This window comes from Rhipicephalus microplus, chromosome 3, assembly GCF_043290135.1.
Source record: "Rhipicephalus microplus isolate Deutch F79 chromosome 3, USDA_Rmic, whole genome shotgun sequence".
Classification (NCBI taxonomy): domain Eukaryota; kingdom Metazoa; phylum Arthropoda; class Arachnida; order Ixodida; family Ixodidae; genus Rhipicephalus; species Rhipicephalus microplus.
This window is the reverse complement of record NC_134702.1, coordinates 39,710,542-39,737,150: the sequence shown is the minus strand read 5'-3', so window position 1 is coordinate 39,737,150 and position 26,609 is coordinate 39,710,542. Positions and strand designations below refer to the sequence as shown.

At 50.0% G+C, this 26,609-nt stretch overlaps 1 protein-coding gene and 1 long non-coding RNA gene across 2 annotated transcripts in view; one reads left to right on the top strand and one right to left on the bottom strand.

Annotated features, from left to right (window-relative positions):
* LOC119161799 (tetratricopeptide repeat protein 28) overlaps positions 1-26,609 on the bottom strand; it is a 106,649-nt gene that overhangs the window by 23,822 nt on the left and 56,218 nt on the right. The window contains exons 2-6 of the mRNA XM_075889280.1: positions 3,976-4,320; positions 2,898-3,045; positions 1,957-2,229; positions 1,152-1,417; positions 422-763 (exon numbers count right to left, since the gene is read on the bottom strand). Coding sequence (XP_075745395.1) covers positions 422-763; positions 1,152-1,417; positions 1,957-2,229; positions 2,898-3,045; positions 3,976-4,320 — 1,374 coding nt within the window. The remainder of the gene's footprint in view (positions 1-421; positions 764-1,151; positions 1,418-1,956; positions 2,230-2,897; positions 3,046-3,975; positions 4,321-26,609) is intronic.
* LOC142802859 (uncharacterized) overlaps positions 5,782-26,609 on the top strand; it is a 67,217-nt gene continuing 46,389 nt past the window's right edge. Inside the window, exons 1-2 of the long non-coding RNA XR_012893990.1 lie at positions 5,782-6,028; positions 6,834-6,916. This is a non-coding gene — a long non-coding RNA (uncharacterized LOC142802859). The remainder of the gene's footprint in view (positions 6,029-6,833; positions 6,917-26,609) is intronic.

Genomic DNA, 26,609 nt, shown 5'->3' with positions numbered 1-26,609 from the left:
ACACACTCCCAGCTTACCAAAACAAAAACTCAAAGCCAACATCACCAGCTCAATATCAAGTTGTCTCTATTCGACAAATTCTTTTGCACGCTGCCTCAAACAGATATTATCATCATACTGCACTAGCACCACTAAAGCCACTTTGTCTCTCACATGCTTCCTTTATCTTCATCAAGACCTCAAGGAACTGGAAAAACGTTCCTACTAATTTCATGCTTCCAACAAAACCAATCATCATCAACAGGACTTCTTATTTAATGCACTTTGTACATCTTGTTTTCCTTTTAGGTATGCTTGCCAGAGTCGGCCATACCTAAACAACCCTCTTCAAGCGCATCATAAAGCAATCCACCCCTCACGTAAAATTTGTCCATCAGGGACCCTCTCAGGCATCAGAAATAAAGAGAAAACCTTCTCGTACCTTGTCCCTGGCAGCAAGTGCCATGTCTAGCTGCTTCTCGTGCCACCGACGGGCCTGCTGTCCGTCGCCCATGCAGCGGGCAGCGTGGCCTAGCCCAGCGTAGGCCCTCGCCTCGATGACTCGGTCGCCGAGCTCACGTGCTATCCTCAGCACTTGCTCGTGGTAGGAGCGAGCCTGGTCGAAGCAGCGTCGGTAGTGGTGGGAGGAGCCCAAGTTAGAGTAAGCGCGGGCCTCTTCTACCTTGTTACCAAGCTGCTTGGCGAGCCGCAGGTGCTCGGTGTGGCACTCGACCGCACTCTCAAAGTCACCCATGGCCAAGTACACGGCTCCCACATTGCCCACCTGGAATACGTTACATAATGCAATGATCGGGACCTGTTCGAGCAACAGAAGGGCCTCCAGCAGACTCTCTTTAAATGGAACTTGAAGGGACCAGAAAAATATGTTGCATTCAACAGGAGTTTCGTGTTTACTGAAAATTGAACAGTGGTGCAAAATTTAAGTTTAAAACCGATCTTTAAAGGCAGTTCTTCGATTTCAGCAGCAATTTCATGTAGAAGACTTCTGTTGACAGAGAGCCTACTGTATTTTGAAATAGAAGATTTACTGGATTAGTTAGAGGAAACTGGTTCCATTTGCACCACGGTGGCAACATCATTGTATGAAATGCTGCAGGAGTAAGTAACCGAAAAAGGACAGAGCAAGACAGTGCCGATTGGCATGCACATACCTCCCGTGCCTCTTGTAGACGGTCACCCATTTGGCGCACAAGCTGGACACACTGTTTATGGCTGGCCAGTGCATTTGGGTAGTCACCTATGGCCGTGTACACATGGCCCAGACTGGTGAGAGCCAGTGCTGCAGCCTGGCTGTCTTTGCACTTCATGGCTAAGACTAGCTGGTAGCGGTGGCTGGACAGCGCCTCCTTCAGGTTGCCTTTGGAAAAGTGCGCCGACCCCAGATTGCCGTGGGCACGGCACTCCCCTGCCTGGTCGTCTGCAGAATGGGCACAATGGCATCAATATACTCGACTACAGTATCCAGATGTCCTTCCTGTGACTGTGAAAGGAGAAATCTGCCTGTTTGAACAGTGTTGAGAGACACATAGACCCTCGCAATGGTTTAATAAAATTACACAAACATTTATTTATCCCTCGACCCAGTAGAGCCTAATATAGGCAAGAAATGAGATTTCCTTCATGATGTGCAAACGCAGAGAGCACACAAGCACACACGCTATTTCTGCTATACTGTTTGCTTAGAGATCCACACACAATCAGCCTTATCTGAGCGATCATGTGTTCAGAAAGCCGGTGTGACGCTGATCGTCATATCGCTGATCTCGTTGCTTCTCGCCGATTTAGAGACAACTGTATTCCGAGGTGCACACAAGTGCGATCTTAGTGACTAATTGCAAGGGTATAGTACATAGAAATTCACTGTGGTAGTGGAAGCTTAAGCTTCCACTACTAGTACAGAAATAAATTTTCAGAGATGATCAAAAGCAATGTGGCAGTCCTCACTGGCCGACTTACTGAGAGACTTGGCAACTGCCAGGTCCTGCTGCATGTAAGCAATGGCACGGTCAATGCTGTTCAGTGCCCAGTAGGCTGAGCTGAGAGCAGAGAAGACAGAGCCTCGCAACTTGAGGCTGCACGTGCCTATGTGCAAGGCCGTCTCGAGCAACACCACGGCGGCAGCATGCTGACCCGTGGCCAACAGCTCCTGGCCGATCACTGACGTCATCACAAAGGGTGATTTGTCCAGGCGCATTGACTGCAGCTGCCGATACGTGGGCTCCAGGGTGGCTGCACCGGGCATTGTTTCGAAAGCCAGTGTAAGTGCTTTTGACAAAACAACCAGTGAACAGAACGAAAACCACATTTTTGGTGCGTGATGTCACAAAACGCCCCGAGGAAATGCATCACTGTAATTACTGCGAGACCCGCGAGACCCGCCGCAGTGTTGCAGCAGTCATTATGCACGACTGCTGAACTGAAGGTCGCTAGATTGAACGCTGGCCGTGGGGGCCAGAGTTTTACTGAGGTGAAGTGCTAGAGGCCCGTATACTTAAATTTAGGTGCACGTTAAAGAACCCCAGGTGGCCCAAATTTTCAGAGTGCTTTAATGCAGCATCCCTCACAATCATATCGCTGTTTTCATACACTAGGAAGAAAATAATAATTATTATTATCATTTACTTCATTAAAGGATTGGTGTACGGCTCAGCAATAACTACTGAACTGATAGTTTTAGTAAATTTGACTCTCTAATAATATTTATACGATGTCATGGCTTGTCAAGAATGACATGTGTGTCTTCAGAATGTCATCTCAAGTTTGTTGGTTCCAGGACTCTTCTCCCACAGACCACAGAAGCCAATGCCCATCGTGTTCGGCTCTGCTGTCAACACATAGCAAACATTTGATTGCCATGCAATGTATATCTCTAGACACTTAAAGTGGTGCGTACCCACCTCTGAGGGGTGACTTCATAGCTGCTTCAACTAATCCAGCCAGCAGCTGGACTGATTTCGAATCTTGATTGAGCCCTGAGGCAAATGCAGCCAAGGCATCAGCATGCCTTCCCAAACACTGGAGTGCAACTCCTTGTCGATAGTATGCCTGTACAAAGACGGAGAGTAGGAATAAAAACAATGCACGCACAAAAAGAAGTTCATTGCTTTCTTTATCCCACTTAATTATTTGATGCAATGACCACCAATCAGGCTGCTCTAAGTGCCATTTAATACTATTTTCTGGTAAAGCAAACACAAGCAATTGATGATGATGCATAAGCGCTACCATAAAAAACAGCACTGATTTCAATCACACTGTGACAAATGTGATACAAGCCAATTTGTAATGATCGAAATTTTATGTGACACAATTCAAAGTTTCAACCCATTAGCTCACTTAAAGGTGTAATTTGAGAATAAAAAAATTTAAAACCTGGAAAGCCGCATAAACCAATAAAGATGTGAACGTGAGTGCGGCGTGCAACAGCTAGGTTTGTCCATGCATGTAATTTTTCTTCACACCTAATGCTACACGATGACTCATTTCAAGATGTGGCAAAATCTAACAGCGCCTTCAATGCAGTGAAAAAAACAGAAAGAAAAAATAGTGAGCATGATGTTAGTGAACTAAATTAGTAAACTAGCTCCAGATAACTAAGTTCTTCTGGTACCACTCATAATTCTCACCTTCAGGTGCAACCTATCTAGTGACTCATAGAAAGCAGGTACCCTACACGGTTGTTGCACCTTTTGAGGACTTGTTGGGTTCATGGCAGCTCCAAAAGCAAAGCTCTATTCATGATTAGCCCGTCGGCACCCTCTCCGCAAACTTGATGCTCATTGCAATCTCAGCAGCAGGAAGTGTTTGCTCATCATATGGTGAAAGTCTGTTTCCCGTGATCCTCTTTTTGTATACATTTTACAACTACATGCTCCAAAGATATCGCACGACACTCTGCAATATTTTTGCTTTTCTCTACATCATAACAGCACACACCACTGCTGCCGCAACCAAAACTGTCTCAGCACAACACACCTTGGCCCAGCGAGGGTTGAGCTCTCGGGCCTTGGCGGCGTCCTGGAGGGCCTGTGTGTACTTGCCGAGCCGCACGTAGGCAGCCGATCGGTTGCTGTACAGCACGTGATTGGCCGGGTCCAGGGCCAGGGCTTCCGTGTAGAGTTGGGCGGCCAGGCCAAAGTCTCCGGCCTGGCAGGCGGCTGTCGACTGGCGCACCAGGTCGAGGAAAGCGGCACGCTGGCTGCTGCTCGTGCTGGCTGCACCACCCAGGGCGCTGGCAGCACCGCCACTGCTGCTTCCTCCAGCCGAAGAGGAGGCTGCGCTGCTGCTGCCCTGGTCGCAGCATTCCACGTCCACCTCGAGCTGTAACAGACCAAACGTGGTGTGGTTAAGAGACCGTCGAAGATGAACGCTGAGCTGAATTTGGGAAATCAATTACACTCAAGAGAGGTCGGTTCTGCTTCTACGTGACATTAGCGAGTTAATGGCACATGGCTATGTGAATTCATGTTTCCATATTTCATGAGCACATGCCTTGTGAACGTTATAGAAATATTTACAAAAAATGAGAAACGGTGTGGACAACAGGACGAAAATGAAGTGCTTCACCAAGAATGTATACCAAAGCTAAGACTCCCTCAACAGTGCATGGTTTGTCTCTGTCTTGTGACTTGCACTGTTTATCATTTTCTGTGCACATGTACCAACTGGGCTAAATATGCGCTCCAGTATAAAAAATATGTATAGTGTGAGCGCTGACTATGTACTTCATCTTCATCTGTATGACAAAACCATTGTAGTGATCATCAGCGTGTCACGCGGGCTCGGCCTCTTTGGCTCGTGCATCTGGATTAAAAAGATAACCTGGTTACTGCCGTACCCGCGTACCCGACGTTGTCTCATAAGTGGTGGAGGTGCTGGGTATTTGCATACTGAACATATGCACTCTAAAAGAGTGTTTTCTTTTTTGTCTTTCTTGTAGTACTGATTAAACCTAATGTATACGAGGCTTTGAAGAAGAATGTTCATTATTGTCTGAAAGGTAAGAGAGGAGGGCTTCTCCATGCACGATCATTTGCTGTAGCGAGGCCAGCTTTACAAGATCAGCTTTAAATGTAGAAGCTTCAGACACCATCATCCATTCCGATAGCCGCTTGTACGCCTGTTTACATGCATTTGCGACAGGAGCGGCGCTAGGTGATTTCTATTGCATGGTTGGGGGGGGGGGGGGGTCGCGGCTGCCCCCTCCTCTCCTCCAGTGCCGCCCCTGAGGTCTCAGCACGGCACCTGTTGTCCCGCCTATTTTTCAGCAAATAATGATGCCGTCTCTTCGCTTCACACAGAGAAACTCTGCACAGATCTCGATAAACTATACACCTCGCACGCAGTTATCGGCGCGAGCACAGCACGGAGAAAAAGCGAACCAAAGTAAATGTTAACTGACGTGCGGGCGCGTACGCATAGTGCCACGAATTTTCGACACAATATTCAGAATGTTGTCGAATGTTGCTTAACACCCAACAGTCAGTAATTTTCCCCAATATTGCGCCAACGTTTACAGCCAATCAAAGTTGGGTTAACGGTGAAGCACAATCGTTGATTTATGTGTTGGCCCATATTTGGTCTCGGGGCTGGAACATATAATCGCGGATGTTTACTGCCAAATTTGACGTATTTTAGTGGCATTTACCTCACATGATCTGCCCAACGCATATACATCTGCCATCACATGCGCACTGCCCCTAATTACAAGCTATGCGCGCACGTACACTACGCATATTCAAGTTAATTTCCTCCAACAGCCCGTGCAAACGGCCATCGCGTAAAGCATCGTATTTACGCGCTTGATTCGCGCCACCCAACAAAACTGAAAACGAAAACCACAAACTGAGACACTTGCTTATCAACGGCAGTCCTACGGCTATCGACATCGTCAATGGTCGAGCGCTCGTCTTTTCCCGCCTAAAGCCAAAAAAGGTGTGCTACGTGTTCTGTGGTTTTGCACTCTCTTTCGGCCTTTACGGCACTGAACTCCAAACGTTATGTCGCACACTAACTTGGGAAACATGCGGTAAGTGTTTTTGTGGGTTTATAGCGTCGTTTAGCTGTCCGGTTAGTTGACACTCGCATAAAAAGTCTGTGGTGGGGAAGCACGAAAACGTCTCTGCAAAAAAAAAAAAAAAAAAAAAGGATAGGTAAAAATACCTTGAGTTGGGCTAGTTAGGTTATCTTTTCTATTAGTTAGCCCTTAAAAACGCAGACAATGAGGACGAAAGAAACAAAGCGTCAGTCGTACTCATTGTTTACACTATTTATGCGAGTACTGCATTTTCCGGCATCTCGGCACCCTACAAAGTTAATCGCTGCACAAACATTCAACGGATATACGTGGTTGAGTGAAATAGACAATACAAGAAATCGAAGGATAGCTGAAGCTGTAAGTCTTCACCTGCTTACGCGCCGTGTGACGAATCGCAGCATGGAAACTTTCCCTTCAGCAACTTTGCGATCCACCGGCTCAGCACTCTTCGTCATTGAGATCAGTTTTTCCGGTGCTCACGCATGCCTATACATTCATTACTCTCCGACGAAGTTGTACATTTTTGAAAACCACCGTTGCAAACAAGGGGAACAGGACTTGCTAGATGTGTATGTCACGGCCATTCAGCCTTGTTTTTTTGTTTTTATCCAGCGGCAGTGGTAGTGTAGTAATGTAGCTTTCGCAATGCTTTCTCTGCAGCCGGAGGTTCTGTCACATATGCCATGATTTCGGGTGGATAAACGCGACTTCTTTGGTATATGCCCAAGTGCCTCGAGTGAAGATCCTTGCACGGTTGTTAGAACTGAGTGTACCGCGGGCCTCTGTTTCATTTCAGAGGAGAAGCAGCACCGGCTTTCGTCCGTCGACGTTATCCGAAACTGTTGGCGTTCTTTCAAAAGAGCTGCACCCGTCATTGAGGTAACCAAATGGCGTTATTATCATTATTGAAAATGCCTTCATTTACATCACCGTTCTGTTGATGAGGCACGACCGCCAAGCATAAGCATGTGACCAAATAATTAATACAGGCAAATGCGTTTCATCGCAAGCGTACAAAGGTGGGGAGGACCAGCCCTCCACACGAATTTTTTTTTCGATTTTAATTTCTAACTTGCCCATACAAACATGTGCACACACGAAGACAATGTTTTTAGAAGCAAAAACGATGAACCGAACGTGCGCAAAGGGTACTATGCTTACGTGTGTATGTATAGATTCCCGTTTTGGCAGAGCATGGCTACCAGAGCCAGTAGTTGCAGTTATAAGACGAACATTGCTTTCGGACCCCTTAGGGAAACGACACGTGATGTCTCGGCCGAGCTTGTACGTAGCACGTTTAGCTTAATCTGCACGACTTTTGTTTGTTTGTAGTTCCGTTCCCTTTGTTGTGACCTCCGAGTCATCCTTCACGATCCGCTCTCTCTCATCTCTCTGCTCTGTCTAAATTGGTTCGCGGGAACTTGTTATACACGCGAGGTCAAAAGACGTTCGTGCTTGAAAAAGTGGCGCGTGGCCCGCAATCGGCGGCCATCTCGGACGTTCGGGTCGCCCGCGGTTCCGTTCATCGTGAGCCGCACGCCCTCTGTGTTTACACAACAAAAGGACGCTAGCGCGCTGCTCGACCTTGTCACGCCAGTCATGCGAGAAAACGCCGCAGATGGCGCTGCGCCCAAGTGGCGCGCGCACGCACTCCGTGCATAGCGAGCGCCGTTGGGAAGAGGGACAAAAACTGAATAAAAGGCACGCTCTGTGTCGTGCGCGGCGCAGCCCGCCCAATTGGTTGGTTCGAATCGCGCGCGTTGCCAGTCACTTCCGGGCAACTGATTGCATTGCCTTTCGTATCGGGGCAACAATCGGGCAGGTAGAAACGTATAACATAGTATCGAAGAGGTGTGTCTCCGCTGTGCGCCTGGGAACTGGCGTGGTTAGCGGCTGCAACTTGAGACGCATGGAGTGATCAACCATGCATATATACGTCACTCTTGTTCACTCCAATATATATGTGTGTGAGGGTGTCAATTTCAAGACTCGTTTTCTTTGAACCATAACAGAGAATAATACCAGGGAATGTATAGAAGATATTATTAGAAATAAATGTAATGTAAATGTGAAGAAAAGTGAACGAAAAGGTAAAAAAAAAGGTAACTTGTCGGCAGGATCCGGACCTGCGACAATGGCGGTCTTCATCGAAACGGGAGGGGGAGACAAGGGAAGAATACAAGAAAGCTAATTGTTGAAATGGCAACGCAAGGTGAAGAGATGACGTGTCAAATGGTGCCGCCCCCCCCTACCCCCATCCTCGGTAAGAAACATGCACGAATGACCAGTTATAGAAAAATAAAAAAAAATGCACGAACAGAAAAAAAAACAATAAGCAAAGGATTCGGATCCACCATCTTCTAATGCCTTCTAAATTAATCTTTCTGTAAAGAAGAACGAATTCGACCTGATATATTTCAATACATCGGGGTGAAAAGCGTTTTTGAAGAACCGTATACGCGAGCACTAAACACGGATACGTTGAGCACATGGCTCTTTTTGGTGGATGTTATTTTTGCAGGTGGTATGGTGTGCACGTCGATGCGCCCCTCTGCGACGCTCATGTCTGTGGCTCCGGCTATGGCTCCGGCACGTGCGCATTCGGAACATTGGAGTTTGCGCATGCACGCCATCGCAGCCTTACAAGGCAGCCCTGCTCCGTACTTCATCCGTATGTTGGTTGCCATGGAGACAGATATCAGATCAATGCAGCGATCGTGTCGACTACCCCGCGATTATAGACATATTCTATGGTTGTAAATAGTGGTAGGCGACGTCGCGGCTTGTAATGACGTCACTACAAGCGCCTCGGTACGTCGACCGCTGCGAGGAGAGATTAGGATGGAGTGAAGCCGCAACACGATTGATGCCATCAGGTGGGAGAGTACATCGGCCCAACGCTTGATCGCCATGCCGGAGCAGCTCTGGCAGTGCCCGGCGTTACATGACGCAAAGTTCAGCACAGAAGAAGACTGGGAGAGGACTCTTAAAAGCCCCGAGCTCTCAGTCCAATACTCGGCAGTCCGGGAGGCCTGCAAGCGGGCGGAGGGCCACGGTCTTCCAGTCCCGGCGTCGACGCGGCCAGCAGCTGCGGCGGACACCTCTTAGAGGGTGTGTCTGACCAGTTCTCCAGGATTTCACTTCAGCAGTGCCGGCGAACTTACAGCAGTGCAGCCGAACAAACAATGCTCGATCGGGTCACATGTCGGGCCGATCATATACGCTGCGAGGCAAATGGCTTCGCGGAGCCTTGCCAGCGATGCAGCCGCGTGACGTGTAATGCGCCATTCTGCGATAGTTTATCTGTGATTACGCAGATCGAGGGGCACGTGCGAGCATCTCCTGGAAGCGGAGAGACAAAGCTTAGCGCGACCCCGAAGACGGTCTTCTGGGCGGTGCCGCGTAGCCCGTCCCCTCCCCGCGACCCCTGGGAAAAGGTAACAGCAGGCGCCGAGCAAAGCCACAATCTTCCCCAGGGACCGAACGCATCGCCTAATCGAACTCGCGGAGAACAATTGCTCGCTGCTGTGTGGTGTTCCTTGGCTGCTGCTATACCGGGGCCGATGCGAGGACGACCGCGGAAACCATTTGGTGGCCGCCGCAGTTCTTGAGGATGCGCTGCCTGCCGTGTGCGCGCTTGTGTATGCTGTAGCCGTCGCACGGTCGCTGCGTTTGTGCCGTGTATTCGCTGACTTGCGTGCTACTCCCTGTTCGTTCGAATTTCAGTAATTCGCCACCACAATGTCGCACGATCGACTTCCTGTCTCGGTGGGCGCACTGGTGGATACGGAGGGGGGGGGGCAGTGTCCTGGCCTCACGCCCCGTATTTCTCTGACGTATGAGTGCAAGCGCTGACGCCCTATACTCAGCTTTGACTTCCTTGCCATAAGCTTACCTCACCCCCCCCCCCCCTAAAAAAAAACATGCATCATTTATTTATCGAGCGGTCGAATCGGATGAAGCATCCGGCGCGCTCCAACACTGACGTCCAACAGGCGTCTCTCCAACTGCCCCTTTGTTAGTTTGGGATATCAACGATTAATCACTCAGTCAGTCACTGTCGTGTCCATCTGTGTCTGCATCCATGAATCCAGCCATCGGTATGTATGTATGTATGTATGTATGTATGTATGTATGTATGTATGTATGTCCATCTGAACAACCAGGTCGTCACCGTACGACATTCCTACTCAACTGGAACCGCTGCGCGCATTAGGCGTTGCGTTACGGTTCAGCCGGATTTGAATCGAATGTACGTACAATGCCTTACACGAAACTCACGCGTCGCCCCTTCCCTTAAGCTTTCATTGTCGTCGTGCACGCGCTACGCACTGCGCGAGTTTCTTTGGTTCCTTCGTTCTCCGCTGACGGTGGAAGAACGGAAGCAAGCGAACGCAAGCAACATCGCGTCAATGTAATATCGCCCGCTCGCGCACAACCAAAAAAGACCATTCCTCGTGACCGGATCGAACGAATGATGCGAGCAGAGAAAGGAACTCGTCCCTCTGCAGCCAGTGACGGCCCGCCCGTCCAACTACTGTGCGCAAAAAGCGACCCTCCCGTTTCGAGAAATTTGGGCGTCGCGCATCGTGAAGAAGAGGAAGCAGGAATGTCGCGGCGCAAATTGTGCGGTCCTCTGCGCGATTCGGGGATGGAGGAGAGGGGGTGGCGTACATAAATCTGTGCTCCCGTCGGCACGACCATTTATGTGCACATATGCTGCAGGATCACAAACGCCCGAAACGCGGTGAAGCGCGCGACGTGGGCAAACCCATTACACGCTTTGCCCTTCTTGTGACGCCAGAAGCTCCCTGAGGTAAGTTGTACCGGTCGCATGTAAGAAGCGTATCGGGCGAACGCACGCTTAGATGGGAAACGTTCGCCAAGTATGAGTATATATGCATGGGGGTAAGCTATACTAAATGTTTTTTTTTTTATGTGGACGCAAAACAGTCGTGCCTAAAATAGGCGCGTTTATCATGTGCTCCTCCTTCATAGAAGTGTGGCAACTTGGGCTAGTTGGTATGACATGACGATAGTTATAGCGCGAAAACAGAACAACGACAAAGAAACAAGGACACGAGCGGTTGTCTCTTTGTCGTCGTTCTGTTCTCGCGCTATAACTATCGTGCTCTTCCTTCAAGCATGAAAGCTTAGGATCAGATAGGAGTGCCGGCTGCGACCGTGGATCCCCGCGATCGTGCTTGAGGTCGCGGGTTCGTTTCCACGGTAGCATGACAGTACCTCGCATGTATGTGAGGGCAAAACAAAAACGACCTTGAACATCGAAGTTGGGCCTACCATCGAAACGAAAACTACGTGACGTGACAAAAAAGTTGCAGAGGATTTTTAAGCGCATTCTTGCGAGATGAGAACACGAAAGTGTTTCTTTAAGCTAGGTTGTTAAGGAGAGGTGCCGTTAAAAGTGGTATTGCCGAGTTGTGTTAGAAGACCAACTGATCATAATGCGGACTAGGGCGCACCAAATATGGCACTGGCGATGCCAGCTGGGCGTCATTTTCATCAGGTTCGAGGCGGTCGACTACTACATTCGGAAGGGCAGCTATTCGCAATGCCCACGGCCTATAGGTGGCGCGTCGTGCAATCCAAGATGGCTGCGTAAGGATGATCAACCCGTGAATTCGCTTAAGACGGGACGCACGGACGTACTCCCCGTGCCGCTTTCACCGGATGAACTCTTGATCGTCAAATGAATGTATATCGAACCAAAGTACTTTCCCAACCGATAGAAACTGCTGAATGTTCGCTACCTCACTTCTTGCCGCAGTGCAAAGGGCGGTGATGTCAGCTGATCGACCGCGTGTCAGCGGTGATTTGCGTAATCTTGTGCGTGCAGCAGAAAACTGCGCGAACTGGAACTCACGTATGAACTGAACGGCGCTCGGAGATCATTTGTGCCGAGCCTGTCTAGTAGATTTGCCGCAGTAGTCTGCGGCACTTCGCCGTTACGGCAGGCTTGCCGCTAGCGTGAACCGGCCCTTGTGGGTGCGCACTTCCGCAAACTTAGCAGCCAAGAAACGCTTTCGCATTGGAAGCACAAGAAAGCCGAGCAAACTGAATTTTACGCACGGCATCATAGTCCAGTCGTTTCACTGGACATTAGTTTATGGACGGTTAGTTAATACCTCGCGGGTCAATTTGTTATGAAACCGCGGTGTTGCGATGTTTCGTCGGCCGTTCGTGGTCAAGGAAGGATGCACAGACAGTTCTTCGCTGTAGTTCCCGCGCTGTGTCTGAGCTGTGGCGGAACCGCCGTGTACAGTCACCCACATATCTAACGTGAACACTTAATTAGTATTGAAGACCTTATTTAAGTTGATGTTTAACACGTAATTCAGAAAATCTTTATTCTTTGTCGACCCCATGATCACACGTTACACAAGGGACATTGCCTTGGTGAAGCAGAGTAAACGTTGTAGTTTTTACCTGTGCATGTAGCCTCCATAGATTACGACATTTATTTCATCACCCTCGTAGCAGTGCGATGCCACGTAGTAGCCGGTTTGTTAATCATCCAGCCGCCGGCGCTAGCGTCACAGTTCCATTAGTTGGAACCCGGATGTTCGAACGCCACCTATCACGTCCGCCTTTCGCGACTTCCGCCGAGGTCGACCGGTGCGCCACCTCAGGACGTGTGAAATGAACTGTTCGCGACGAAGTCCCTAGACACTAAGAGAAAGAGAAGGAGAGATAGGTGGCAGAAAACGGCAACAGGGACAGGGACGCTCGTCTCATTAGAGATCGTGAGGCGCTAATTAGCAAAAGGGCCTTCGCGCGAAGACGCCGCGGATTTATACATTTATTATACGGCGACGCGGGTACATAGACACACACACATGCGCGCTCTTCGTCGTTCATGACGCGGATGTTGCCGCCCAGCGCACCGACATGCCACCAGCAGCTTCTATAGCGTCTGCGCTCTTCCCCCCTCTCTCTCTCGGTTTCGTATTTCATCCAGATCGGAACGCGAAGCATGGAGAAGAGGGAGAGAAGGAAACCGCCCCCCGAGGACGCTAGGTAGTGTGGAACACTTTTGCGCCAGCGCATGTTTATAGTTCCGTCCCTTCGTGGAGTACATGCATGCGCGTGCAGCATTACCGTGGCCTTCTTTATCATTCCTCCGTCAGCGCTGGACCGTGTGCGTGGAAGAGCTGCGCGCGAACGTGGCGGGGCCGGCGCTTCTCAAAGGCGCGCCAAAAAACGTGATAGCCCGCGGACGAGAGAGAGCTCCGGCACGGCCGGGATCACGACATCGTGCGCAAGCAGGCGACCGGGAGGACGCCGTACGGCGAACGCGGCGGCGATCTTGAGGCCATGCACGGCGCGCGGCAGTCGCCCGCGACGGCGAGCAATTAAGCCAAGTGTCCTCTGTTGTTTCGAGTTCCGACACAGCACACCATAAGGATTAACCCAACCCAGTGGCATTGTGTGCGCCTCAGGGAATAGACTCGATGACCGGCCATTTAATGAAGCAAAGATCTTAGGAGCCTGGTCGCGCAGCACATCAGCACAGAAAGCCACACGAGCCCTCCTGAGATACTTGTCGGCAACTTCATTGAAGGACCGCCTGTGAAACTCGGCATTGTGTGTGTGATGTGACATGTGTCTATCCCTCTCTTTCTCTTTTACTCCCCCCTCCCCATGTGTAGGGTAGCAAACTGGACGCATAGTCTAGTTAACCTCCCTACCTTTCCTACATTCCTTCTCTCTCTCTTCTCTCTCAGGGGTATCACTGGGAGGCGAGTACATGCGTCGAACTGTACGGTGCCCGTAGTCTGGTGGCGGTGGCCAGCCGACGGTGTGCCGAAGTGGAGACACTCGATTGGTCGCGCGCCACTGATTAACACTGAACAGCGCGTAGCTCACGTACACGACACCGTCGCCGACACACGCCCGTCTTTACGATTGTGCGGCGATGGCTGCCGCGTAAAAAGCGAGGTCCTCCAGGCGTTGGGTCTACAACTGCACGACTCGCCAAGACACGGTCTTTGCGCTCGTGTCCTTCGTGTCTCTGTGTCGGCGTTCTGTTCTCGCGCTATAACTATCGTCATGTCATACCAACTAGCCCAAACTGCCACACTCATTTCGCCGAGGGCGCAGAAGACCAGGAAACAAGGACGCAAAGAGTGCGACGTTTTCTTTAGAGAGTGTTCCTGGTGTGCTTGTGTGTGTGCGTGTGTGTTTTGAAGTTGTGCCAGCGTTTAGAGTATACGACATGAGTAACTCATTCGTACTACGCCTTCAGCGAAACACTCTGTATCAATGCTGCTACTGACGATTGAACGTTTCCCGTCAGTTCTCCGGAACTTCGCTGAGCGTCCGCGGCTACGCTACGGCTTTCGCAGAGCTAAGCTCAGGCATCCGGTGTAAACTCCGGCTTCCACGGACTTGAACTCTTCTTAGGCCGTGTTGCGCGAACGGCCAACTCGTGGACCTGTCCGGTTTCCGACTTCGAAATCCTCTTTGCCCCTTCGTTGTGTCACGTCGCCTCCGAAACGCACGAGCCACAGGGCTTCTTGCTTACATTTTCTTTTTCCGCCACGGTGGAACAGTGGCTACGTTGCTCGGCTGCTGACCCAAAGGTCGCGGGTTCGAACGCATTTCGATGGCGGCCAACTGGTAGAGAGAGCCCCGTGTATTGTGCGATCTCAGTGCACGTTAAAGAACACCACATGGTCGAAGTCTTCGGAGCCCTTCACTACGGCGTCTCTCATGATGGCATGATGGTTTTGGGACGTAAAATGCCAGATTATAATAATTATTATTATTATTATTATTATTATTATTATTATTATTATTATTATTATTATTATTATTATTATTATATTAATCTTGCTTACATTTAACACTTGCGCGAATTTTCACTAAACTCGTACGTAGACCATTAAAGGAGACGTTGAATGTCCTCGGTGATCTCCTGGGGTCTCTGATTGCCAGTGTTACTTATTTTTGTCTTATAGGTCTCTTCCGTCCACTTTACGCGACAGTGTGTAAGGTCAACGCTAACTGCTGCCTATGAATACCGTAAGCGCTCGCACACACGCTGTACTGGTCACTGCGAGATGTCACATGTTGTCATGTCATATCCGCCGTTGTCGCGAAGCTGTTGTCATGAGCTCTTGAATCAATTTAATGACTGCGATGTACGTCTTTCTTTGCGTTTTCGTCTTATGTGAACATAGACGGCGGGTGTTCGGGTGAACATAATAGGTGTGTGTGTGCACATGGACCACTTGTCGTGACCTCGGCTTCAGCGACACCCCGCGTTCCTATAGCGTTTCTCGTCGCTGGAGACCCTGGCCCGTGTGCTCAGATTTGGGTGCGCGTTAAAGATCCCCGGATGGTCGAAATTTCCGGAGCCCTTCACTACGGCGTCTCTCATTATCATATATGGTGGTTTTGGGACGTTAAGCCCCACGAATCGATAGAAACCATCGCTCAAGAAGGATATCACAAAAGAAACTTAAGCTTCTTATAATTAAGAAAAGTTGGGGTCTTCCGGAACGCACTGTGAAAGCAAACCCGCTTCCGCGCGCAGTTTACATTCGTTTGTCCGGTTGCCTCTGTTTGCGGCGCCGTGTAAGCACAGCAGACGCAACGGACGCTGCAAATGTGCTGTGCGTTCTTAGCTTTTCTCGCCGTGTAAGCGCTTAGACACAATGGACGCTGCAAATGCGTTCTTAGTTTTTCTTTTTTTTCTTTCGGGGAATCCACGATTGCACTTCGATGGGGTCAGTGGCCGAGATTATTTTCTTCGCGTTCCGGGGCGCCCATGAATTACCCGAAAGGAGAAGCCGCGGAAACGAGAACTTCGATTCTCTCCGCGCGCCGCGTGCAAAGCGTGTTGTTCACACTACACAAAGCCGCACATGGGCGGATCTTTCCGCCCGGACTTCTTTGTATCCATCACGAGCTTTTGTTCCGTAAACGCAGAAGAACCAGGGCCATGAGAGTGGCATCGGTGCCGCCAAATCACAACAAAAAAGGAACGCACCTATGCAGCAACGCCAGTTTGTTTTTGTTTTGTTTTTTTTTTCCGAAGCTGCGCTCACACGCGGCTATCGATACACGAGCGCACTTTGCGCTGTACATCCTCCAGCTCCGTGAACAAATCGTCTCCGCCACCAGCTCAAATCGCTCGCCGGCCAGGTCCGATAGCTCCGCGCATGGGCCCCCGTTCCGGGGCCTTCTTTTTCTCACGCGTTGCTGCCAATGGAGGCTGCGTGGCAAGAAGCTCCTTCCAGATTGCTCGGCTATACCGTGGATGATCGTGCAAAGCCAAGCGTTGCTCGTCGGCGCTACAGACCGTTGCGTCCGACGCCGCCGCCGGCGGTCTTCTCTTTGCCCCTCTCCTTTTTCTATTGCATCGTGCGCGCCTTTATTTTTTTTTCTCGTTTGTTGACGGACACGAAGGCTTCGTGCATCGCGGTGCGAAACTTAATTCGAGCATATCCGTCGGTGATACTCGAACAGCAAGTCTTCCCCTTACACATACCTATAGATTTCTCGGAGACGAGTTAGAGCTGCTGGGAAGGGGAGAATATGCGAAACGCGACGAATGTTATGTGTCCTCTGCTACGGTCTGCCAGAAGACGATCGTCGTCTGCTGCGGCGTTCCGATCGTCTGCTGCATGGACGCGCGGCACCAAGCTAGCTAGGGCACCATGTCCAATTTATCGCGCCTGCCAGAGCCAAGCTATAGACCGCCGGGGCAGGCAGGCAGGCCGTCGCTGACCGGTCATCCCCTCAAATGTGCAGAACAATAGCAAGAAAAGTAAACCTGGAACGAGACACGGCGGCAGCGTAGCTCGTTATATGACGAGAGGCCTAGCGAGCGCACGCATGCAAAGGAGAAGGAAGGAAAGAAGCCCGCAGGGCCCCCTCCTCCCTTGCAGGGAAAATTGCACCGCCGCCCCGCTCCTTCGCTCGCCATCTTTCTCTCCACCCTTCGAGGCAGGTTCGAGATCGGAACCGTGTCGACCCCGAGTCACGATTTCTTCGCCCAGACGGCAGGCCGTGGGCTGCTTCGTTCGTCCCCGCTGCCTGCCATGTAGATGGGTTCCTTCTCTCTCTCCCTTCTCGGCCGGGAAAACAATCACGATAATAGTAACGACGGCAGCAGGGTGAGGGGATCCGAGCAAGAAGAATGCCCGATACCGCGTTCGAACGAGCGATTGCGCGCGCTCTCTCCTCGTAGATGAGAACTCCGATGCGGCGGCGTTGTGCCCGATCGGCCCCGGACGTTATAGCTTGGCACGGCGCGACTACTTCCCCCCCCCCCCCTCTTGTATTCCTCGGCCCGCCGCCGTCCTTATAAGACGATGCTCAAGAAACAAGCTCGCTTCTGCGAAGCCGTGCTCGCAGCGGGTGGTGCGGTAAGAACGCGCGCGCCGGGTCAAAGGCAAACATTTCGCCGCCGGTTCCTCACCCCCCCCCCCCCCTTCCTCATCTTCATCATTTCTACAACCTCCTCGGGCACAGCTGACTACCGTAGAGTAGTACGCAGCCGGTAGCGTCGTCGATGAGGGCGTGAGTGATTCGGAAGGCTGCCGTCACGCGGCGCCCGTCACCACCCCAGTACAGAACTCCATGGAAGCGGATCCGACCCCAACACGCGCGCGCGCGTCCTGTAACGTTGTGGCTGTTGTTGGGCCAGTGCGCGCTTCGAAGCGCGTTGTCAGCGCGCATGTCCGAATCCCCCGACGATGCCTTCGTGTCTCTTGATGGTTCGAGATGCCTCGGCGGCTCAATCTCGCGGTCTTCTTGACAAGACACGCGCTCTCACGTCATCTGTCCACGGCAGCTTGAGGAACGATTGTCAATGCGCGCCGCTCTACCTTCTGTTTCGATGGCAGCTATGCAGACGATATAGAAAAAAAAAAAGAATGAATTCGTCTGTTCTGCCGGCTACCATGTGGTCTGGAAGAAGAGACGTCCGTGTCAAAAAGCCGACAGACTTCTGTGCTTGTGTGCAGGTAAAATCGGTAGGTAGTGTGTGCACGGATTTCGACTTCAGCTTTCTCTAACCCCCCCCCCCCCCCCTCCAAAAAAAAAAGTGCACTTGCCCACGCCGCCTGTGACCTCACCTGCCTTGCCTGACGTCATGTGCCTGCTGTTGATTGAGGTCCTCGCGTCGCTCAATAGAAGAAAAAGAAAGCTCTTCGTTCTGCTGATAGCCGCACGTACGTCTTCCTTCTACTGAAGAGATTATGACGGTTCATCATTTTATCTTGGCTGGGAATGATGTACCTTTGTTTCCGTCCTAGTACGATAACGATGCCAACATGTCATGTTGGCTGGCTACAATGGACCATCGTTGGCATTGTTATAGGCTGGCTCAGCCATTATTGGTTTTGCAGTGGCATTACTGGGCCTTCATTGGACCATCGTTTGCCAACAACACGTAGTCAACAATATTCGACCAACATGCTGCGCTGCCTGGGACGGTAATCTGCGAAGATATAGTGAGTCGAGCTCTTAGACGCACACGTCTTTCCTGCGTCCACTACAATTTCCTCAGACGATGACATTGTCTCGACATTTTTACATCTTTACTGTCGTGCAGGCGGCAACAAAACGACGCCAATGTCCGTTGATATCCGGGCTATACACGGTGAGATGCGACAGCGTAAATGACAAGTCACCTGGATGAAATATGAGATTGCCGTATCAGAAACTGCTGATCGTCTACAAGCCCACGATCGTGAGATCACCATTAATAGTTACTATCGGGGTTTAACGTCTCAAAATCATCGTATGATTATGAGACACGCCGTAGTGCAGAGCGCGGTTATTTCGACTACCTTGGGTTCCTTCACGTGCACCTATAAATCTAAGTAGACGAAAACGTGAAACAGCGCAAAGCACGGGACAATGACAAAAAGAATACTAGCGCTGTCTTTAGAACCGACCAAAAAAAGGTTGGTTGTAAGTCAGCGCGTAGTCCGTCTCTATCGCAGTCCTGTGCATCGCGCCGTTTCTCGCTTCCTTGAATATATGTACCAACCGGTCTGAATAGCCACTGAAGTGCAGTATCAATGAGAACTTACAGACGAATTAACAGCTTTCGTTAATATTTTGTCAAACAAGGGAAAAAAACGAGCGCTGGGATTGCCACGTTATTTCACCCTAGTGCAGTTAATTTGCATATATGTACACGGGCCTCAATAATTTTGCATTCATCGAAAATGGCTGCCACCGCGGCCGGTATTCGAATCACGTGACCTGGGCGAGTTGTAAAAGCTTCGGTTGAAAAAAAAAGAGAAAAAAAAAACTACATTGACCGACGTCTTCGAACATTTCCGCAACGGTCGGCACACCACCGTGACGATCGAGCAGCCTGTCAACGTCCGGCCGCCAGCTTTGGGACGGGAGCCGATCTTCGAGATCTGTCGTTGCCCTTCTCGGCTATCGGGTTTCGGAGAAACCGGACTGACGTGACGTTTTTTATCGAACTACTCGAACACTTAGCCAGGCGCCAACACCACCGCTTTCGCCGTCAGTAATCCCCCGGCTGGTTTTATAGTCTCTGCGAGAGGCGTCCAGCTGTACGTATATTCAGTGTCCGGCGGGATATCGTGTTACCCTGTTACTTACTCAACGGCGAATGCATGGCAGCTGACCGGTTTTATGCCTAGTTCACGCTGAAACATCCGCTTTGTACAGCGACCGAAATTCCCCTGCCGCCGAAACGCAGCGTCGTTCGCACTGGACGCGCCCCGCGCCGCCGAATATGCCATCTACTACGGGGCGAACGCGGGATGGATGCGCTGTCACCCGGTTGTTGTCGCGGCTCGCAAACCCCACTACGCTATCCGGTGGTGTATACTTCGACGATTCTCGTACGCAAGAAGCAAGAAAAGACAGTACTGCTTACTTTGCTGGCAAGTGGCTGTCTTGTAATGCACGAAGAGCAGAAAAACCACCGACGCCAGCGGCGTTGGTGGGTTCGTTTTGCTCTGCATGACCGCAACAAGCTCGGTCACGCCAACAGCAAGCTCGGTCACCTCTTTCACGAAATACGGAGGCGAAGTAGGCACAGAGTAGGTTAAACCCCCGTTGGTTTCAACATTCAGTTACGTGCACTGCGGCATAACAAGTGAGTAGGGCTTGGCCGCCATTTTTCAAAATTCCTTGACTAGCGCTCCTATTGGTCCGCGGTGACCGATTCGGCGGCAGACGCCGTAAAAATCGGTCCGAGAGCGATCGGCGCGGAGAGGGCCCTTTCGGCGGAAATCGCCGCCGCCGAACCGGATTCGGAGCACTTTCGGCGGCCGGAATGCTCAGTGTGAGCGCTGCCTTAGAACATCGTCGAGCTTGAGCGCGCGCTAACACACAGCACAGGCATGTATATACGTGAGCGAACATCGGATTCTTCGGAATGAATACGTTTTTAAATTCTGGGATGTTCGAAATTGAATCGGGGTAAAAATATTCAGCATACGAGAAACAAGTACGCGCTCGGAGGTTTGGGAACCAATTTTCCGAGTGGTGATTGATTGATATCAGTGCATCGGAGTTCATTGTCTTACCAATCGATCGCCGGGAATACTTATTAAAATCCGTAAAGCACGAGCTTGAAGCTTCATCGAAAAGGATGACACTTCGCGATAGCGCTTGCTTTTCCGCTCTACGTGCGTTTCTTGAACAAGCCGTGTTTTTTTTCTTCTTTCTTTTAATCCACTAGTCATCCTCCCCCCCATTGTAGGGTAGCAAACCAGACGCGCGTCTGATTGACCACTCGCCGCCTTTCATTCCTTTAGAATGCGCTCTTTTTGAAAGGGGGGTGGACATTGCAGTGTCAAAATCTGCATACATAACGAGTTGCATAGGCTCACACGTGTTTGTGCAGTATAAACAATCGCAAGTGTGCGCAGCACATTAGGAACACACACACACACACACACACACACACACACACACACACACACACACACACACACACACACACACACACACACACACACACACACACACTTTCTTCCACCTTCGGTGCCTCAGTTCGGTCACTCGCTCATTATCGCAGCCAGCACCGCCATCTTATAACTTCACCAATGTCATTCCTCTCACCATCGTTTTTTTTTCGGTATACGTGACCGGCATCTCAGAGTGAGGGATCCTTTTGTTAGCGCCATAAACCGAGCCAGTGGCAATGGACGCATAATACCGACGTATATTCGACTGAGCTCTGGCGGCCGCATTTACTCGGTAGCCTGCAGCAATACACATGAGTTCCACGCAATTTTATTCGCCGTTTCTTTACGAGGTCACCCGTATACGTACTTTGCGGCCTCTTTAGGCGCCGAGGAAACGCTAATTTGAGTTTACTTTTTAATGTTTTTTTTTGTTTTCTTCTCGCTTTTACGATCGCCCTGCATGCGGCCGTTTTACTATCTTTATGATGTATGGGAAAAAGTGGCTGGCCAGACCAGCGACAACCGACCGCCTTTATTATCCTCTAATACTTCTCCGTATTTTTTTCCCCCTTTTACATCCACATTTTGCAAATATACACCCGTTTTGCAACTCCGAAAGAAACAGGGCTTGGTTGGTCCCGGTGATGCTTCAATAAATAAAAGAGGTCGGGCAGCATAGTCGCCTGTCTCGTTCCATGGCTTTCAGGGGCGGCTCCCGGTGACAAAAATAAAATTAAGCGGACCTATGACGACCTATAGCTCTTGCCGCTTTTGAATCTTTCTTTCTTTTTTTGTTTTGGCGGCGCAATGTTTTAGTCGCGCAAGCAGTGCAATAGGAAGCAAGGACAGTTGGGACCTTACAGCGCTGAGACCTATGTGCAACGCGCTAGTGTGTCATTGCGCAAAGAAATAGTAACGATAACTCTTGCAGAACTGGAGCAACTATGCGTATTTCGCGGCACACATCGAATCCGCTATGCGAGCGCAAACATTCTGTAGCAAAACGTCACGTGGTCTGATTTCTGAAGAGCCTCCTCACGATGACATCGTAACCCACCAAAAGTGTTCAAGAGCAAGCACTCGTTGGTTAGTTGTCATTCGCATAGGTGACTACACAATGCACTGGCGTCCACCTATTTCGGTGAGCATTAGTCACCGCGGAAACACAAGGTAGTGTTTCGACACAGCAAAACCGTGTCCCCCGAGAAGCCACTCGATCATGTCAGAGGCCAATTATGAACCGCGGTTTTCATTAAGATTAAACAGGCATGTGAAGTAATAGAGGGTGACGTAACGCCAAAGAGGAACGATGAGAAGTAAGTGTTAAACATGCTCTTGTGATTTGAGATGGCTTGCTGGCTTCGCAAATTGATTATATTGAGGAAGATACATGTACGGAATGACTCGAAAGTGATTACGAGCGTGTGCAAGGCTATATACATGTTATGACCCGCTGTGTGCAGTAAGCGCACACTGTAAGAGCTCAATGATTAATTTGCATTGTCCGAACGTCAACAATCGCAGCGCGAAAGTTGCCTTTAGGTATCGCTGCCTTGTCAGCCCTGCCACAGTGGCCCACAAGGCATTACTCTTCGGTGGTTGGTTCAAAACGCCGCTTTCACATAAATATGACAGTATGACGGATTTTGACGACGTTCGCAGCTCAAGAAACGCAGCCCCCATCGACACCCCGCGGAAACACCGTTATCTCCTCGTTTCCTAACCGTCTCGAATTCGTTCTCAAGAGCCTCGCTGTAAACATGAAATAAGCAAGAAAATACAACTGTCACGTTCGTTTACTTAAGCTTTTTCTTCTGGACGCGAGGTGGCGCATCGTAGCGTAAAAGCCGTCCAGAAGTGTGCCGATTCTCGAAAAGCTTGGGCTCGGTGCCGTCTTCTAAGCAGTCTGCGTAGACTGTCTACGTGCTGTCTAAGGATTGGAACACAGCCATAGTGCACTTACGGTACCCACCGGATGCAAAAGGTTTCTATATATTGTACGAACAGCGCAAGACTGACACAGCAGACGACAGCAAGACAAACAATCCGGAACGCCGAACAGACGAAAGAAGTAGCTTAGAAATGAGCCAAGACATTTAGCTGGCTATAGCCTTCTCTATGCAATCTCGAGAAAAGCCGGTGAGAAGTGCGCGCGTAACATAGACAGCGCATGCGCAGCGCGGTCCCCCGCCGACCGAGGGGATGCCGGCGTTGAGGCGCCGCAAAATGAGGCCGCCCGAACGCCCAGCTTATCTCGAGTTTCAATTAAAAGCGGCCTCCCCCGTCTAGCCGCCGAGAAAGATAAGGCTTTAAAAGACGGTTTCCCACCGCCGCCGCGACCGAAAGAGAGAAGAGCACTCCGTGTACGTTCAGGGCCACGGTCAAAAGCTTTCTCCGTTTACTTTGGACTTTTCTTTTTTTCTCCTCCTCTGGCTTCTTTTCGCGACACGCCGCCGCACAGTTTGTTTTCTCTCCGGTAACGACTGAGAGTGCTTTCTAAAGAATGCTTTTACAGCTTTACTGCCGCGTCGCTTCGCCGCCTCACGCCATATACAACTCGCGAGGCTTCTTAAAAAAAAAAAAAAAAGAAAGACGGTTGACAGCGACGGACTTCTAAAAAGTAATAAAAAGCGCGCGACAGAGGCGGCAGCAGACGACACGTGCAGGGACAGACGACATCGCTAGCCGGCGTCCTGCACGCCACCTACTTGAGAAAAACGGCGAGAATGACGTCACTATGTTTGAAGTGCGTAGAAACATAGCGGCCCGGCTCAACGTCCAACCACCGTCTCGTGTTGCGTGGTCACGCAGTGGTTAGTACATGCCTAATTGAGGCTAACAGTGCTCAAAACCAGTACTAAATACACTAAAAGCGGTCTAAAGTGATATCAAATGCAGTAATAATCGATTAAAATCTAAATAATTTATACCTAAAATCGCCGAAAGCGTCCGGCTCACACCCACGCCGCGCGAGAGAGGGCGCCACCACTTCGACAAGCGCGCGATTCGACGCGCTGTGCTCGGAGGCAGCCGCTGTGCCAGTTGTCACGTGATCATAGAGTACCGTGGCGAGCTTCGCGTAACCAGCACGACGTCGCTACAAGCCCCTCGGTATGTCGACGGCGCCTACCCCTGTTTACACAAGCGTATATTTAATTAATCTCGTCTGATTACAGAGACACACTAAAGCGAAAACACTATATAGTCGGTTACGATCTAAGAATATATGGGTGCAGGCTCCGGCCCCAGAACTTGACTTACGTAAAACGGATCTATGGTTGGTATGTATTCTTATCAGTTAGTTCTGCGCAGCGCTGACAAAACCGTCGAAGGACGAAAGAAGCGCACACAACATCCGCAAAAAGTGCATGGCGGGCGCACTTTCATCCTCCGTCGTTTTCTGTGAGCGCTTCACAGTACTAGGTATGCCCCCCCCCCCCTTCCACCCACCCACAAGTGAGGTGCACCTGCCATTCCATCTGTGCGAGAGATATGAGTTCGGCGGTTTACGTTCGAGCGCTAAGTATACGATTTACACTGCAAATGTAAACACTACCCCTACTGAAAATTAAAAGTCTGTCGCCCTAGAATATTAGGTTTGGCTGAACGGTGATATCGAGATATTTGCTGAAATTGGGCGGCAGAGGAAGTACAACTTTTCGACCAAAGATCAGCGACAACAACCGTGTCAGTATGAAAAAAAAAAAAAACATATACCTGAAATATGCGAAACGTGCCTGCTTGACGTCAAGCTGATCAGCAAATGCGATTGGATAGCGGTATTTATGCGGATTATCTCTTGGCGGGACGGCGAAGGCTGTGGGCAGAGCTTATAAATTAATTCTCAGTTTACACTGATTAGTTGCCTTGCGAGAATTGTTTGTCGCAAATTTCGCCATGTTGTGTTCATTTACAGCAATTAAACATTATTGTCAGTGTTTTACTTTTTCTAATGTTGCGTCGAAATCTTGCCGTCGAATGTCAGTGATACGTCACAAATGTCAAAATACCTGCTTTTATTCTAGATTTGGTCGCATAGGCGCAATAAAGTTTATGTCCATCGCCGTATCGGGTCGATGGCTTCCTTAGAACGGAACGTAATTCATCTTTAACGGCAAGTAATCGTGTGTGGACCTTGACGCAGACGCCGTAATACTTCACGACGTCACGTTAGTTATTCTGTGAACTTCGAGACGGCGAAACGGAGAAACCAGCTTAGATTCTCCTTCGAGACGGCATTGCCACATGTGTTTTTTTTTTCTGCGTTTTCTTTTTGCCGAGCGTTTCTTTTTTAATTTTGTTTCCCTTTTCCCCAAGTGCTGTACGAACTTGCCCTAAGGGCCTAATTCTTGGTGCGTGTATTTTATACGTGTGCTGCAAGACGTGTCTTGTGCGTGAAATGTTTTGTCGCGTATCCAATAATCATAAACTGGTCGTAGCAGTGTAGCGAAGGTTGGCTTGCAGTAAGGGACGGGACTTGGGGGGGAACTGATTGTTAAATGACAAGAAGAGAAAAGCGAGCCCCGCAACTCTCTCAGGGGGAGGACACATCAATAGTAGTTCACGAGGGGTGGGGGTAAAGGAGGGATTAAAAGAATATGATTAAAAGGTAAAGAGATAGAGAGAGGGGGAAGGAGAGAGCGTGGCGCAGAGGCAGCGACATACGGAAGTAAGAAGAATATAGGAAAGATGGACACGGTCGCAGGAGTCCGAGTATGGGGCACCACTCGGCGAGAGCTCTTGTCGGCGTCGGGAGATGGCCCAGTCGGCCAGAGCTGTGCTGTCGTCGGAGATCGCGAGGGCACAACCGGTCGGCACGAAATCCAGAGAGCGTTTCCGATTGCAAGCTTTATACATACGGCCATATTATGTTGCATGCATCCGCCTCAATCTCTGAAACGGGGTATAGCATGGACGCCCAGTGGTATAACTATGACCTGCTGTGTGCGCGTCGAAATGACAGCCGGTGTAAAGGCCATGCCGGCGCGACGCCATTTTAAGTGGCACATTTTATCAGCCATTTTCACGGCGAAAATGTGTGTGTCTTTTTTGTGTGTGTTTGAAGGGGGTAATCTATACTAAAAGGAGTCGTTTCGCTTGCTACCGTACAAAGAAAACCGATGTACGAGTGTGCATGTTTACCACCAAGAAAGCAAGTGTGTGTGCATGTGTTCGCTTTTAAACAACTCCTGCCTTGGCCCTTGGGCTGACAGTATGAATAAATAAATAAATAAAAAAAATAAAACAAGCATAACACAGACGTGAGTGTTTGTGGGAGGGGAGTGAAATTTTCGGGGCTAGTTTTCCTTTGTTAGACATTATTAATGAGAAATAACACACAGTGATGCAAAGGAAGGTATAGCGGATGTTATTAGAAGTAATTGTAGTGTAAATGTGAAGAAAGAGAAGGGCCGAAAAAAAAAAGTACCTTGCCACTGGCAAGGACCGAACCTGCGACCTTCGAATAACGCGTACGATGCTCGATACCAATACGGCTACAGCGGCGGTCATCTCCCGATCGACACTTTAACTTGTCATAATCATCATCGGCAGCAGCAGCAGCCTGACTACGCCCACTGCTGGACTAAGGCCTCTCCCATGTTTTCTTCGTGTTTTCTTCTTGTCCACTGTTTGAA